The following is a 13,658-nucleotide window of genomic DNA, read 5'->3' as shown; positions in this document are numbered from 1 at the left end:
TTTATTTGGGTTATTTCACAAAAACAAATTTTAACAGTAGGATTCTCAATACAAATTGTTTTATTCCAGCTCGGAATTACAAGCTATTGATTACACCCTACTTAGAACAGTGGAGAAAACGTTCCCATAATATATTTGATATAGTAATATCGCACTTCGTAACCCATCTCTCTAAAGTTCGGATGCATACTAATATCACAGAATATTATTTGTCAAAAACATTTTCTTTTGTCTATTTAAAATCTACTAGCATTCTATGGCTGTGTGCGTCGATGTTACTGCACAGAGTTACTAACCTAATATCACAGTTTAACACGGCCATGTTTGAGTCGCCATTTTTGACAGTGGTATCAGGTACAATAAAGCTTTATTTTAGAACATTGGGCGCCATCTCTGTTATGTGTGCATATGCTCGGCATACGATTAGGCCATCCGACTGTCACAGAGACTCCCAGGGCTAGGGATCTCAACCCGCCAATCGAATCCAACACACTAACATTGAAAGGGGACTTTACTACAATTGCTCTACTCTACGATATACAAAATAGGAGTCATCATACAGGGATCTCGGTGGATCGATCCCACACTCGCCCACCCTACCTGGATCCAGTATTTCCATTTCTTGCGTTTCTCTGAATCCCCTTGAGCCACACGCTTCGAATCACACACTTACTTCATACCACCTTCCCCCCAAGCTATACAAACTTAGCAACACATATTAGTATCTACTGTTTACAAAAGAATCATTTTTAATTTTATTAAAAAAAATAAGTTAGCTTTAAATATTTTCTTAATTTTTTTCTCTACTATTTTTTTTCTTACACTAAAATTGACAAACTGTATGGTATAAAAAAAAACAAATTAAGAATAATACCGGGCTTTCTTAAATCTATGGCTTTAATTACTCGGTAGAAACCAATATATTATCCTTTGCCTTGCTTTTCCCGCGCAATATTCACGCGTCTATACGAAATTACTAGCCACCTAAAAGAGCTCTCTTAACCGGCCTAATTGCCGCTAAAATTCCACGGCCTAAACTATCAGATCGAATCACAAGGACTCAAGATAATTTTACTGTAACACCTCCTAGCCTTTGAAAATAAACGCGGTATTTTTCCCTTACAAACTGATTATTACTTAAATCCTAAGAACTATAACCTATCTTATTACTAAATCTTTATACTGAATATTATATTTTTTTTCTCGAAATTTATGATTATTAACTCTTTTTTTCTTTTCTTTTAGTTCCAAAAAAGGAGACAGCAAATTTTATGGACGTCACATATATATATAAATATATCTATCAAGGACAACACAACGGTAAGACACCTTTTACCTGAGCAGTGATTTATAACGTTATTGATTAATTCTTCTTATCTCTTCTTCCAGTTTACGCTTCTTTCCGGAGGAAACAGATTTTGAACGCCAGGCAAACCCTGAAATGAAGCTGGACTTGTTGACTGGTCCTTTTACAATGCCGGCGTTCTGGGCGGGATCAATAACAGGCACAGCAAAAAGCTCAAAGTTGCAGCTGGCCAGTTTACAATTCAAATCTCCACACCCTCAATGTAACTTTTTTTGGCTTTTTTCTCCTGTGGACAACTTGCCACTACCTTGCGTTACCAAAAAGAAAAGGCAATTTCCCGCCGTTGTGCTGACCAAAACCGGACAATTTTCGGTGCTTCCAAAAAAGCTTGATACACCACCGGAATATTCCTGTTGGAGCAACACACATCACATATAACAACACATTACTCAACAAACCACTGTTACAAACTACTTACACAATAAAAAAATCGCAACACACAAATTAAATTTTTCCACTTCTTCACTGCTCTCTAGCTAAGTTTCACCGGTAACGTCTTATTCTTAACTTTGGCTTTTCTTATGCTCGCAGCCTTTTATACCCCTCTTCTCAGTGAATCCCGCCAGACGCTCATTTTCCACGAAACACCATTTTCCTGAGCCATTTTCAATTTTCATTCCTTTTTCTTTTCAACTGTCAATAGCCATTTTTTATTCTATTGTGAATTCTCATTTCAGCTCACCCCGGAGTAGTAGTAGGTTCCCACCTACTCAGCAATCATAGGGCTGCCTAGTCACTTCTTAGCCTGAGTCACCCTGTCATTCACTACCTTTATAATACTCTTTAACTCAACCCTGTTCGAGCCTAATTTCGTACGTAGCGAACCCTATCAAACCATTTCCGGCATTTTGATCCCATCGCCACCCAGACTACACACCCCGCAGAAATTACAAGCAAATTGAAATCTCGAAGCATCCTCACCATCCTCACTAAAAACCCAAGAAAACTGAGCAAATCCATTTGAGGACCAATTATGGGATGCACTACCAACAGAATTGGGATAATTTCTGCGGTGGTTGTGGACAGGTTTTGCCAAAAAACCCGGCCCCATATATTTGTTGCCTTTTGCGCCGAATGTGAACGGCCTGCAACATTTTATTGAGATCAATTGCCGAAAATGAGAAAGTATTGTTATATAGAAAATAAAATATAACTCATACTCATTTAAATAAATACTACCTTACATGAAATCATAGATTGATGAATTAATAGACCATCGACTACATAATATTTGGTGTGTTATCGTATTTTCCCACCAGATAGCGCCACTACAGTTTTGCGAATTCAGGCCGCAATCAACCTACTCGACTTTGAAAAAAGAAATATTCATTATTATTATTATTATATAAAAAAATCGAAGACATTGTTTTTCAAGAATTTCACGTATTTTTCGATGTCATCATGTGATTTTCACTTAAATTTTATTATGGAACATCTTACGGTTTATGATTTTTTTAACATTTTAGCTTTGAGAGTTTGATCTGCTTATTCGAAAAAAAAAAAACAAAAATATCGTTTTCAAGAATTTCACATATTTTTCGTTGTAATTTTCCCTTTAAATTTTATTATGAAACATCTTACATTTTTTAACATTTTAGATTTGAGTGGCTTTAGTGTTTCACTCAAACCCCTAAAACGACATCTGCTGATTCGATTTTTTTTTTCGATGATAATGCCATGTTTACGTTAGAAGTTTTTGTAGGGTTAACCTATTTTGAGAGGATTTATTTGAAGTAAAAGTAATGGATATGACAATTTAAATCCAAATCCAGTGGGTTAACCCTCATATATATAAACGTACTATAAGCGACGATTCGTCTATATTTTCATTTGTCTATAATAGATGTCGTCTATGTTGTTTTAGGGGTATGAGTGAAAAGACTAAAGTCATTCAAATCTAAAATATTATGAATATTAGGATGTATAGACTAGTAGTGGAATTTTCTAACTAAATTTTTGGAGTTACCGACAAAATTCGGAAAAATTAAAATGCTTATAAATTCGGTAATTGACTTAATTTATAGGTAACTTTGCGACGAAAGACCTACCCATAGATACCGATGTTGTCAACCTTTACTTTTTTATATCAAAATTTTGCGTTCATATATTATTTATATTTTTAATTCTCTTTAAATTGGCACGTCCGTTATAAACAACCACTACATATGTTTTGCGCTTTACTATCGATATTTCTCACATACAGTATATGTTATCGTTATCGGTCATTTGTTATTCTTATCGTTGTTGTGCCTTCACAAATAATGTGAATTTATTTGACGTTGCATGCGGAAAAGAGTTTTCTTTGGGTTTGCGAAAATACACACGGAATGGATCATTTTGACAAGAAAGACGTTATACAAGCTATTCTCATAGCCGATAATAATGTGGAGAACTTTAAGCCATTGTCCGACAACGATTCCACGGTGAGATAGGGCCCAAGAACCCCTTACCTACATTGAACTATTATAATGATTGTCTTTCTTTTGCAGGCTCTCATTCCTTTGGTCAATGTTTCTATGTTGGATTATGCCCTGGAGGCTTTAAATCGCAGTGGAATTGAGGAAGTGTTTGTCTTTGCCAGTCTGCACCTGCAAAGTGTTAGGGATTATATCAAGTAAGAAGGAATCTCTATATGCCAACATGATGGCTAACATTAATTTGTTTACATTTTCATTGGCATAGGAAAGGGATTGCATCACTCAGCTCTTGGTCGGTCAACATGAAAGTTACTGTCATTGGTGGCGAGGGCTGTCGTTGTTTTGGCGATGCCATGAGAGAATTGGATAGCAAGGCATTGATAAGAGGGAATTTTGTTATTTTGGGAGCTGATACTATAACCAATACCGATTTTAGGCCTATATTCGAGCAACATAAGTGAGAGAGAATTATAATAAAAACGGAGTTTGCCATAGTAATCTGTTACCTTTCTAGGAAAATAGCCAAATATGATAAAGGTGCTGCGGCCACACTCATCTTCAAGGAGGCAGAAAATCATTTACGTACCGGCAACGAAATCATGATTGCTGTTGATGTTCAAAACAACCGGCTACATCATCATCAACGGCTGCGTTTGAATGGCAAGGAAAAAGATTTCGAAATCCCCCTGGAGGTATTTATGAACAATTCCCAGGTGGCATTGTATCATAATCTCATCGATCCTCAAATGGCCATTGGTTCACCATCCATGCTCTCGTTATTTTCGGACAATTTCGATTTCGAAACCCGTGACGACTTCGTCAAAGGCATATTGATAAATGAAGAAATTCTAGATAGCCGTATCTACGTCTCCTTGCTGCCCCGTGAACAATATGCCCGCAAAGTAAACAATTGGCTAACATATCAAATTGTTAGCAATGATATTATTAGCCGTTGGTCATATCCTCTTGTACCCGATATGGGTGTGGTGGGCCTTAAACAACAATATATCTTTTTGAAAAATAACATCTACAGAAGTCCCGAATCGAATATGTCCAAAGTCACGTTAAGAGAAAATGTTGTGGCGGGTGCTGGTAGTTTTGTTGGCAGTGGGTCAACGCTGGGCTCCAGTGTTTTGGGCAGGAATGTAAAGATTGGACAAAACTGCCGTTTGGTGAATGCCTTCATATTAGACGATGCTGTGGTGGACGATAATTGTGTTTTGGAATTTTGTGTGGTAGGAGCTAAGGCAAAGGTTGGCTGTAAATCGAAACTTACCGAGGGCTGTGTTGTGGGGAATGAATGCGTATTGCCGGCCAATACAACATTGTCAAGTGCCATAGTCACTGCTGAAGTTACAGAAGATGATGAGGGTAAGTAAAGCTCTTTTTAAGTAGTTTTCGGTCTTTAATGAAAAAGGGGATTAAAGTTTGGCGCTCTCAGCGGTCGCTTTTTATACCCTCAGCCATATGGCTACAGAGGGTATATATCATTTGATACGACCAAAACGTTCCTCATCGAAACAACTGTTTTAGACCCTAGGTCTCTTTGGACCAAATCCGTTTCAGGACATTTGGAGTCGATCTAGCAATGTCCCTCCCTCTATCTGGCTGGTGCACACGATAACTCTCGAAGGGAGTATCCGATTTTGTCCAACCTTGTTACATCGTAATATTTTTGTCAAACTTAGATCGAGTTCGAAGATGGGCAATATCGGCCCTCTCCTTCTGGTGAAGGAGATCGAAATCCCACAAAAGATCGAAATTTTCAAAAAATATATTTTCTGCACAAAAAGAGAACCGATAATCCGATTTATTCCAACTTTGCGGATCCTAATATTTGCGTCAGTTCTAGGTCAGGTGCGAATATGGTCGGTCTACTCCATCAAGTACCTCCCCCACAAAGGGTCAAAATTTTGAATAATAACAACTCTTACAAAATGTTATGTAAGAGTCCGATTGTCCTCAAATTTCACACATCCCAATATTTTTATTAACCCATTGTCTGGAGAGAAGATGGAATATATCGGTCTACTCCTTCTGGTACTTCCCCCACAAAATGTCGAAATTTCAAAAAAAAATCTGCACAGATAAAGAAACGATAATCCGAGTTTGTTCCAACTTTGCAAATCCTAATATTTGCTTCAGTGTTAGGTCAGGTGCGAAAATAGACAATATCGGTCCACTTTATCAAGTACATCCCCCCACAAAGTCTTCTAATTGCACACATCACAATATTTTTATTAATCCAAGGTCTGGCGTGAAGATTAAATATATCCACTCCTGGTAGCTCCCCCACAAAGGGTCAAAATTTAGAATATTCATGAAGCTCATAAATCGCAAAATTATCATCCGATTCCATTCAGACCTCGACAATTTCCTCGGTCAAACTTTCTGCCTTTTTACTTGTCTTTCATTCAAACATTTCTTGCCCTTGTTTTTCAGAATGCGGTGATATTAAAAAGCTGAGTGACAAGGCCTTTATTATTACGCATTCAGATCGTAATGTAGCCAACTCCGAAGACGAGGACGACGATGAGGTATTGCAAGAAGGAAACATTGTGCCCAAAATGATGAAACTTCCCATTAGCTATGAAGAAAGTGATTACTGTTCCAGCAGTGATGAAGATGAGTCCAGAGCCTGTTCGCCAATGCCTGATGATACTAATAGTAAGAACGAATACATATATAAGAAAGAATACATATATTTTCCATGCCACTTTTAATTGCTAATATTCCATGTAATTTAGTATTCCTTTCGGAGGTCGTTGATTCCTTGTCCCGTGGTTTCCAAGAAAAATCCAACCCCGACTTTCTTATATTGGAAATCAACTCATCCCGCTACGCCTATAATATGTCACTAAAGGAAGTCAATTTTTATGTTGTCAAGGCCATATTTAGTTTACCCAACATTAAGGAGTGCAACGGCAACGTACTGGCGGACATAAATGCGGTATTCAAACAATTGGGTCCAGTAATGTCGAATTATATCAAAAGTGAAGACGCCATGCTGGATTGCTTAAAGGCTTTGGAGGTAAGTAATTGTATTTAAATGAAAAAAAAAAACGAAATTTAAAACATGTATTCCTTTTCCAGGATATCTATGATGAAAATCCCAAAGTGCGCGAAAAGATTTCACAAATTGTCCACTTCCTTTACGACAAAGATTTCGTAAGTGAAGAAGCCATTTTGGCCTGGCACGAGGAACTGGATGTGGAGCAACACGAAAGTCTGCGTAAATCTCTACAAAAACTCATTGAATGGCTGCAGCAATCCAGTGAAGAAGAGGACGACGATGACGATGATGATGAAGAAGAAAGTGACTGAAATAGTGTAGATATTTAAATATAATGTCTGTATGTTTTTATTAACACAACAACAAAGAAAAAAGAAACATTTGTTTGTTAAAAAGTCACCATATATTTATTTATTTATACAAGAGTACGTAATGAGAACTGAACAATTAAGGTATAAAATAAGAATATCCACAATCAAACAAAATGTGTGTGTGTGTGTGTTTGGAAAAATGTGAAACAAAAATAAAGAACATCCTTTCGGTAATACGCCACCAATTTCTATTCAACGCTCTACGTTTCCTACGCCTCCTCCACCACCACTAACACTCATCATGTTGGCACTCGTATTCATCATGCTCTGGCCAATGCCCAAGCGAATATGATGTAAATGTATTTGCACATGTTTCTGGAACGTTTCCACATTGACGCCACACAAACTTGAACGCACTTCCTCAATACAGCCCTCAAGTACCTTATTGACTTGGGCCGAGTTTTCGCTGCTCAAATGGGAGGCAACCAGGAGCACAGTTGCCAATTTCTTGATGAGACTTAGAATGTTTTTATTCTTTAGAATACCTTGGCTATTGCGCTGCACAGCCTCCTCGGCTGCCTCTCGACATTTTTCACGCAAATACGACGGTGTCAACATGGCCTGGACTGTGGGATCCCTTGTTATGTCCGAGGCAAAGGATTGCACTTCATTGAGATAGTCCTGGATGTCACGATTCATTTTCTCCATTGAAATTATGATGGATGCATAACGCCTTTGGAATTCTTCACTTAGCTGAGGTCCATTCGCATCGGCGGCATTTACATTTTGGCTTTCATCCGATGACGAGGATCCCGAATTATTGTGGGCAGCTACCAGTTGCTGTGACACTTTTAATTCCGCTTCATTATTCATATCATTGAGACGCACCAACTTGGATTGTTTGATTTTCAAGGCCCGTTTTAGGCGCACCAAGGTCTCGAGTAATTTGGGCGGATAGCCGTTAATATTCTCCTCTCGTATGATGGGATTCTTAAAGGGACTGTCAATGACCTCACCCAACAGAGGATCACTTTTATTCAAATTCATGTTGTAGGAGGAACGTACCTGGCGTAAGCCCCCACCACCCGCACGCATTGGTGACATTGTGTTTCGGGTGGCTCCATTGTAGACACTCATCAGACTGGGTCGGAAATCTTTGGTGATACACTGCAAGGGTAACATTTCATTAAAGTTCTCCGAAACAATTTCATAGTCTGGTATGGAGTGGGTACCCAAGCCGGGACGATCAAATGTGACACGATACGATGATGTCATGGATTCGAAAGCATCCACAGTACCGCTGAATATACCATCTTGTGGTACCCGTAATCTTGCCGTGACCTTGGTGCCCACCGGCAATGTTAGCGGTATTTTATCGGGCAAATCTCTAAGGAAATTCATATCCTTGACCTCACCCGATCGGCGACTTTGCATGAAACGCATTTTTTGCCGTTTCTTTTCCAATTCTCGCCGCTCCTCATCGAAAAAGGCCTGCGAACAACGACGTGGTTTGCCCATCAATGAACGCACCTTTTGCCATTCGGCCCGAGTCAATTGCCGGGTACGCAGATTGGGAAATGATTCGGCGAGACAAACCTGAAAATCATTTTCACCCTCAAACAAGGGTTTATCTATGAACGAGTAGAACCATTCATAAATCACCCATTTATGGGCTTTGGGTAATTTCAAAAGATTGCGTAGACGCAAACCAATCCTTTGGCCAATTTTCTTATCTGCTGGTATAATAGAACCCAGGGAACTACCACTTAGTGTGCTGGGATTATTGCGACCAGATCCCGATTTGGGGGTGGTGTTAAGCGAATTGCCACCCCGGCCACCCGATGATGTGGACGGTGAATGGTGACGTTTTTCATCGGATCGCATATAGCGTGATGCGACCCCTTTACGTTTTTTCAAAATCTTTGTCGGTGTCTTGTGCGGTGAATTCATTTTTAGAGAATTCTTACGCGGTGACAGACTCATCCGCAAAGGTTTGTCATCGTTGATAATGTCATCGTCGAAAAAGAGTCGATTGCGTTTACGTATTCTTGCCGGCATACCACGTGCATTGAGCATTTGTATGGGTTGCTGGGGTTGCGGTTTAGGTGGTGGCGCCGTGCCCACACGCTGTAGACCTAATGTGGCTAAGCTAAAAGATGGAGGTGGCTCTTCTGGTTCTTCATCGGACATTGGTGGTGATTGCTGCTGCTGTTGTTGTTGCTGTTCTGTGTCCTTTTTCTCTGTTTTATGGGATGTTGTCGACGACGAATCCTCGCCCATATTACTGTCCTCCTCCTCGTGCATGGTGTGGTCGTTTTCCTGTTTTGTTGTTGTTGGGGTGAGCTGTAAACAAAGATGAAATAAATTATTAAATAAACTTGTATTCAAATATGTCTGTGGACTCTTGATCGTTTTTTGCATGAATGGGATTTTGAGCTACACCTGAGCTGACCCTGAAATTGGCCTTCGTTGGAACAGACAACACATTTTTTGGTGATTTATTTTTGAAATCATCTGAAAAGCCGAAACAGGAAATTGCCTAGCAATCATTTTTTATACCCTCCACCATAGTATGGAGGGTATATTAAGTTTGTCATGCCGTTTGTAACACCTCGAAATATACATTTTAGACTCCACAAAGTATATATATTCTTGATCAGCATAAAATTGACTACTTCCTATACTTTATTTGAGATATGTGCAAATTTTTGGAAAATATGAAAATGTGTGTGTTATGACAGATATAAGAATTGAAAATTGTGACCGTTTGTGGGTGAGGTACCCGAAGGGGCTGGCAGATATATATCAACTTCACAACAGATCTTGCGTTAGCAAAAATATTTGGATGTGTGAAATTTGAAGAGAGTTGAATGCTTACCTCGCTTTCTTTGAGCGTTTTGTTTATTCAAATATCTTGAACCCTATGTTAGGGAGATATGAGAAGAAATGGTCCGATGCGTACCATCTTTATAACATATCTTGTATTGATGGAAATATTGAGATGTACCAAGCCCGAATGGAATCGGATGTTAATTTCGAGTTTTATGAACTTCATGGATATTCAAATTGTTGACCCTTTGTGGGAAAGGTACCAGAAGAAATGCTCCGATATATCCCAATTTCACATCAGATCTTGGCTTAATTAAAAAATTGTGATGTGTGTAATTTGAGGAGATCCGGATCCTTTTTTGGGATTTTATCATCCTTTTGGTTATTCAAAACTTTGACCCTTTGTGGGGATGTACCAGAAGGAATGGTCTGATCTCTACCATCTTTATAACAGAACTTCTTTTAAATGAAATATTGAGATGTGCCAAGTATGAATGGAATATCATGTTAATTTCTTGTTTTATAAGCTTCATGAATATTCAAAATTTTGACCCATTGTGGGGGAGGTACCAGAAGGAGTGAACAGATATATTCCATCTTCACACCAGACCTTGGATTAATAAAAATATTGTGATGTGTGTAATTTGAAGAGAACCGGATGCATATTTCGGATTTTAAGATATTTTTGGTTATTCAGAACTTTGACCCTTTGTGGCGGAGGTACCAGAAGGAATGGTCGGATCTCTACCATCTTTATAACGAATCTTGTGTTTATAGAAATATTGGGATGTGCCAAGTCTGAATGGAATCGAATGTTAATTTCGTGTTTTATGAGCTTCATGAATATTCAAAATGTTGACCCTTTGTAGGGGAGGTACCAGAAGCAGTGGTCCGATATATTCCATCTTCACACCAGACCTTGGATTAATAAAGCTATTGTGATATTTGTAATTTGAAGACAATCGGACTCTTACTTACATACTTCTTCAAAATGTTGACCCTTTGTGGGGGAGGTACTTGATGGAGTTGACCGATATTGTCCAATTTCGTACTTCACCTAGTACTGATGCAATTATTAGGATTCGCAAAGCTGGAGCAACATCGGATTATCATTTCTCTTTCTGTGTAGTAAATTATTTTCTCTAAAAATGGTGACTTTTTGTGGGGGAGGTATCAGAAGGAGTGGACCGATATTGCCTATCTCCGAACTCGATCTAAGTTTGACAATAATATTATGATGTACCAAGTTTGGATCAAATCGGATACTCCCTTTGAGAGTTATCATGGCAGCAGGCAGCCAGACAGACGGACGGACATCGCTAGATCGACTCCAAATGTCCTGAAATGGATTTGGTCCAAAGAGACCTAGAGTCTTAAAACGTTTTTTCGATGAAGCTCTTTTTGGCCGTATCAAATGATAGCCACATGGCTGAGGGTATAAAAAATGTCTCGGCATTGAGCTCACAATCAGCAATACATTACCCTTAAATTCCCAAACTGAATTATCTCATATTTTTATAGAAGTGAATTTTCCATTTCCAACGATCTTCGATCCAGGAATTATTTCCCTATAAAATATTTAAAACGATCGCTTTTTGTATGGTTCATTCTAAAATAAATTAATACATTTATTATTGTCCAGAAATTCAATAATTTCTCTTCCAAACCTTCGATTCAAAACCACCAATCTCCATCTTCATCATCATCATACATTACTCTGTGGTTGGGAGAGGGGTCGCAGTCGGTGTAATTGATTGTGGTTGTTGTTATATGTGAAATAAACATTTACACAAAATTTTATAATGTTATACTTTTTTGTTATATTTTCTATATATTTTTAGTTTAGTTGATTGAATTGGAGAGGTCGATTAGGTTTTTGGGAAAGAGAGGAGGAAAAAAAGCGGGAATATTAAACATAAGCCGCATTTACATTATGTGTATATATATATATATACTTTTTAATTGCAACAATTGTTTGTCCTTTTTTTTGTTTTTCAAAGATTTTTTTTAATTTGGTTAGTGAAGTGTTTTAGTAATTTATAGTTTTTTTTTTTTTTTTTGTTTTAGTTATTTTCTTATGTCATTTACTTTTGTTACATATAATAGGTTTTAGATAATTTTCGTTTACAATTGTTAGGTATTTTGTGTGCATATTTATGTGAACTAAAAATGGGGAGTAGCAAATAAATTAAAAATAAGATTTTTAAAAATATAAATTGCACAGCCTTTAACAGTTGCTGATATATAACCAGGGGACAATATGTCTTATTAAGCCTTCCAATTTAGAATTTGAAAATGTGCGGGGAAACATAGTTCCAACCTTAGGAAAGTCTCTGTGAAGGTCTCTTCTCTAGAGTTTCTGTATGACGATTCGAAATTGAACTCGAAAACACCAATTTTATGAATATTCTTAAAATTAAATAAATATCAAAATTTTGAAAGCGAAGGCTTGGATTTTTTCAAAATTTTTTCTACACTCATCCAAGGACCGAAGGCTTTGATTTTTTAAGGTTTTTCTAGACTCTTCCAAAGTCCGAAGGCGTGGACTTATTAAAGATTTTTTCTAGATTCCCTCAAGGCGTGGACTTATTTACGATTTTTTCTAGACTCCCTCAAGGCGTGGACTTTTTAAAGATTTTTTCTAGACTCCCTCAAGGCGAGGACTTATTAAAGATTTCTTCTAGACTCCCTCAAGGCGTGGACTTATTAAAGATTTTTTCTAGACTCCCTCAAGGCGTGGACTTATTAAAGATTTTTTCTAGACTCCCTCAAGGCGTGGACTTATTTACGATTTTTTCTAGACTCCCTCAAGGCGTGGACTTATTTAGGATTTTTTCTAGACTCCCTCAAGGCGTGGACTTATAAACGATTTTTTCTAGACTCCCTCAATGCGTGGACTTATTAAAGATTTTTTCTAGACTCCCTCAAGGCGTGGACTTATTAAAGATTTTTTCTAGACTCCCTCAAGGCGTGGACTTATTTACGATTTTTTCTAGACTCCCTCAAGGCGTGGACTTATTAAAGATTTTTTCTAGACTCCCTCAAGGCGTGGACTTATTAAAGATTTTTTCTAGACTCCCTCAAGGCGTGGACTTATTTACGATTTTTTCTAGACTCCCTCAAGGCGTGGACTTATTAAAGATTTTTTCTAGACTCCCTCAAGGCGTGGACTTATTTACGATTTTTTCTAGACTCCCTCAAGGCGTGGACTTATAAACGATTTTTTCTAGACTCCTCCAAAGTCCGAAGGTATGCATTTGTTAATTTTTTTTTTCTAGACTCTCTCGGGGTCTAATATCGTGGACTTTTTAAATATTTTTTCTAGACTCTCCCGGGATCTGAAATCGTGGACTTTTTAAATATTTTTTAGACCCATCAAAGGACCGACTTTTTCTGCTTTTAGACTCCTTTAAGGTTCGAAAGCGTAAATTTGTTAAAATTGTTTCTAGACTCCCTCAGCGCCTGTGTGCGTGGACTTTTTAAAGGTTTTTTAGACTCATTTAAGGTTCGAAGGCGTAAATTTGTTAAAATTGTTTCTAGACTCCCTCAGAGTGTGTGTGCGTGGACTTTTTAAGAATTTTACTAGACTCCTCCAAGGTCCGAAGGCATGAACAGTTTTAAAGAATTTTTCTAGACTCCTCCAAGGTCCAAAGACATGAACATTTTAAAGATTTTTTCTAGACGTGTCAAGGATCTGATGGCGTGGACTTTTTAAATATTTT

General features: G+C 37.9%; 2 protein-coding genes and 1 long non-coding RNA gene across 3 annotated transcripts in view; 1 reads left to right on the top strand and 2 right to left on the bottom strand.

Moving 5' to 3' along the window:
- Window positions 1-726: 726 nt before the first annotated feature.
- On the bottom strand, window positions 727-2,647 carry LOC131802185 (uncharacterized). Its single transcript, XR_009342075.1, has 2 exons — window positions 1,785-2,647; window positions 727-1,716 (listed from the first exon to the last, which is right to left on the bottom strand). It is a non-coding gene; the product is annotated as an uncharacterized LOC131802185 (long non-coding RNA).
- Window positions 2,648-3,612: 965 nt separating this feature from the next.
- LOC101887331 (translation initiation factor eIF-2B subunit epsilon) lies at window positions 3,613-7,195 on the top strand. The gene is made up of 7 exons (XM_005178925.4): window positions 3,613-3,789; window positions 3,856-3,980; window positions 4,049-4,240; window positions 4,298-5,154; window positions 6,226-6,450; window positions 6,531-6,814; window positions 6,877-7,195. The coding sequence occupies exons 1-7, from the start codon at window positions 3,694-3,696 to the stop codon at window positions 7,105-7,107; spliced, it is 2,010 nt and encodes a 669-aa protein (XP_005178982.1). The 5' UTR covers window positions 3,613-3,693; the 3' UTR covers window positions 7,108-7,195.
- LOC101901790 (protein lin-9 homolog) overlaps window positions 7,177-13,658 on the bottom strand; it is a 32,599-nt gene continuing 26,117 nt past the window's right edge. The window contains exon 2 of the mRNA XM_005178924.4: window positions 7,177-9,450. Within this exon, the coding sequence (XP_005178981.1) occupies window positions 7,360-9,411 (2,052 nt within the window). The 5' untranslated portion in view covers window positions 9,412-9,450 and the 3' untranslated portion in view covers window positions 7,177-7,359. The remainder of the gene's footprint in view (window positions 9,451-13,658) is intronic.

Source organism: Musca domestica, unplaced genomic scaffold, assembly GCF_030504385.1.
Source record: "Musca domestica strain aabys unplaced genomic scaffold, Musca_domestica.polishedcontigs.V.1.1 2, whole genome shotgun sequence".
NCBI classification, from domain to species: Eukaryota; Metazoa; Arthropoda; class Insecta; order Diptera; family Muscidae; genus Musca; species Musca domestica.
Note: the sequence above shows the minus strand (reverse complement) of the source record. Positions and strands in the feature narration are given on the sequence as shown.

Excerpts from the sequence above, each read along its gene's own strand:
- LOC101887331 (XM_005178925.4), top strand. The coding sequence starts at position 3,694 with ATGGATCATTTTGACAAGAAAGACGTTATACAAGCTATTCTCATAGCC. Across the intron at positions 3,790-3,855 it reads TGTCCGACAACGATTCCACG|GCTCTCATTCCTTTGGTCAA; the intron begins GTGAGATAGGGC and ends TTTCTTTTGCAG. Across the intron at positions 6,815-6,876 it reads ATTGCTTAAAGGCTTTGGAG|GATATCTATGATGAAAATCC; the intron begins GTAAGTAATTGT and ends TTCCTTTTCCAG.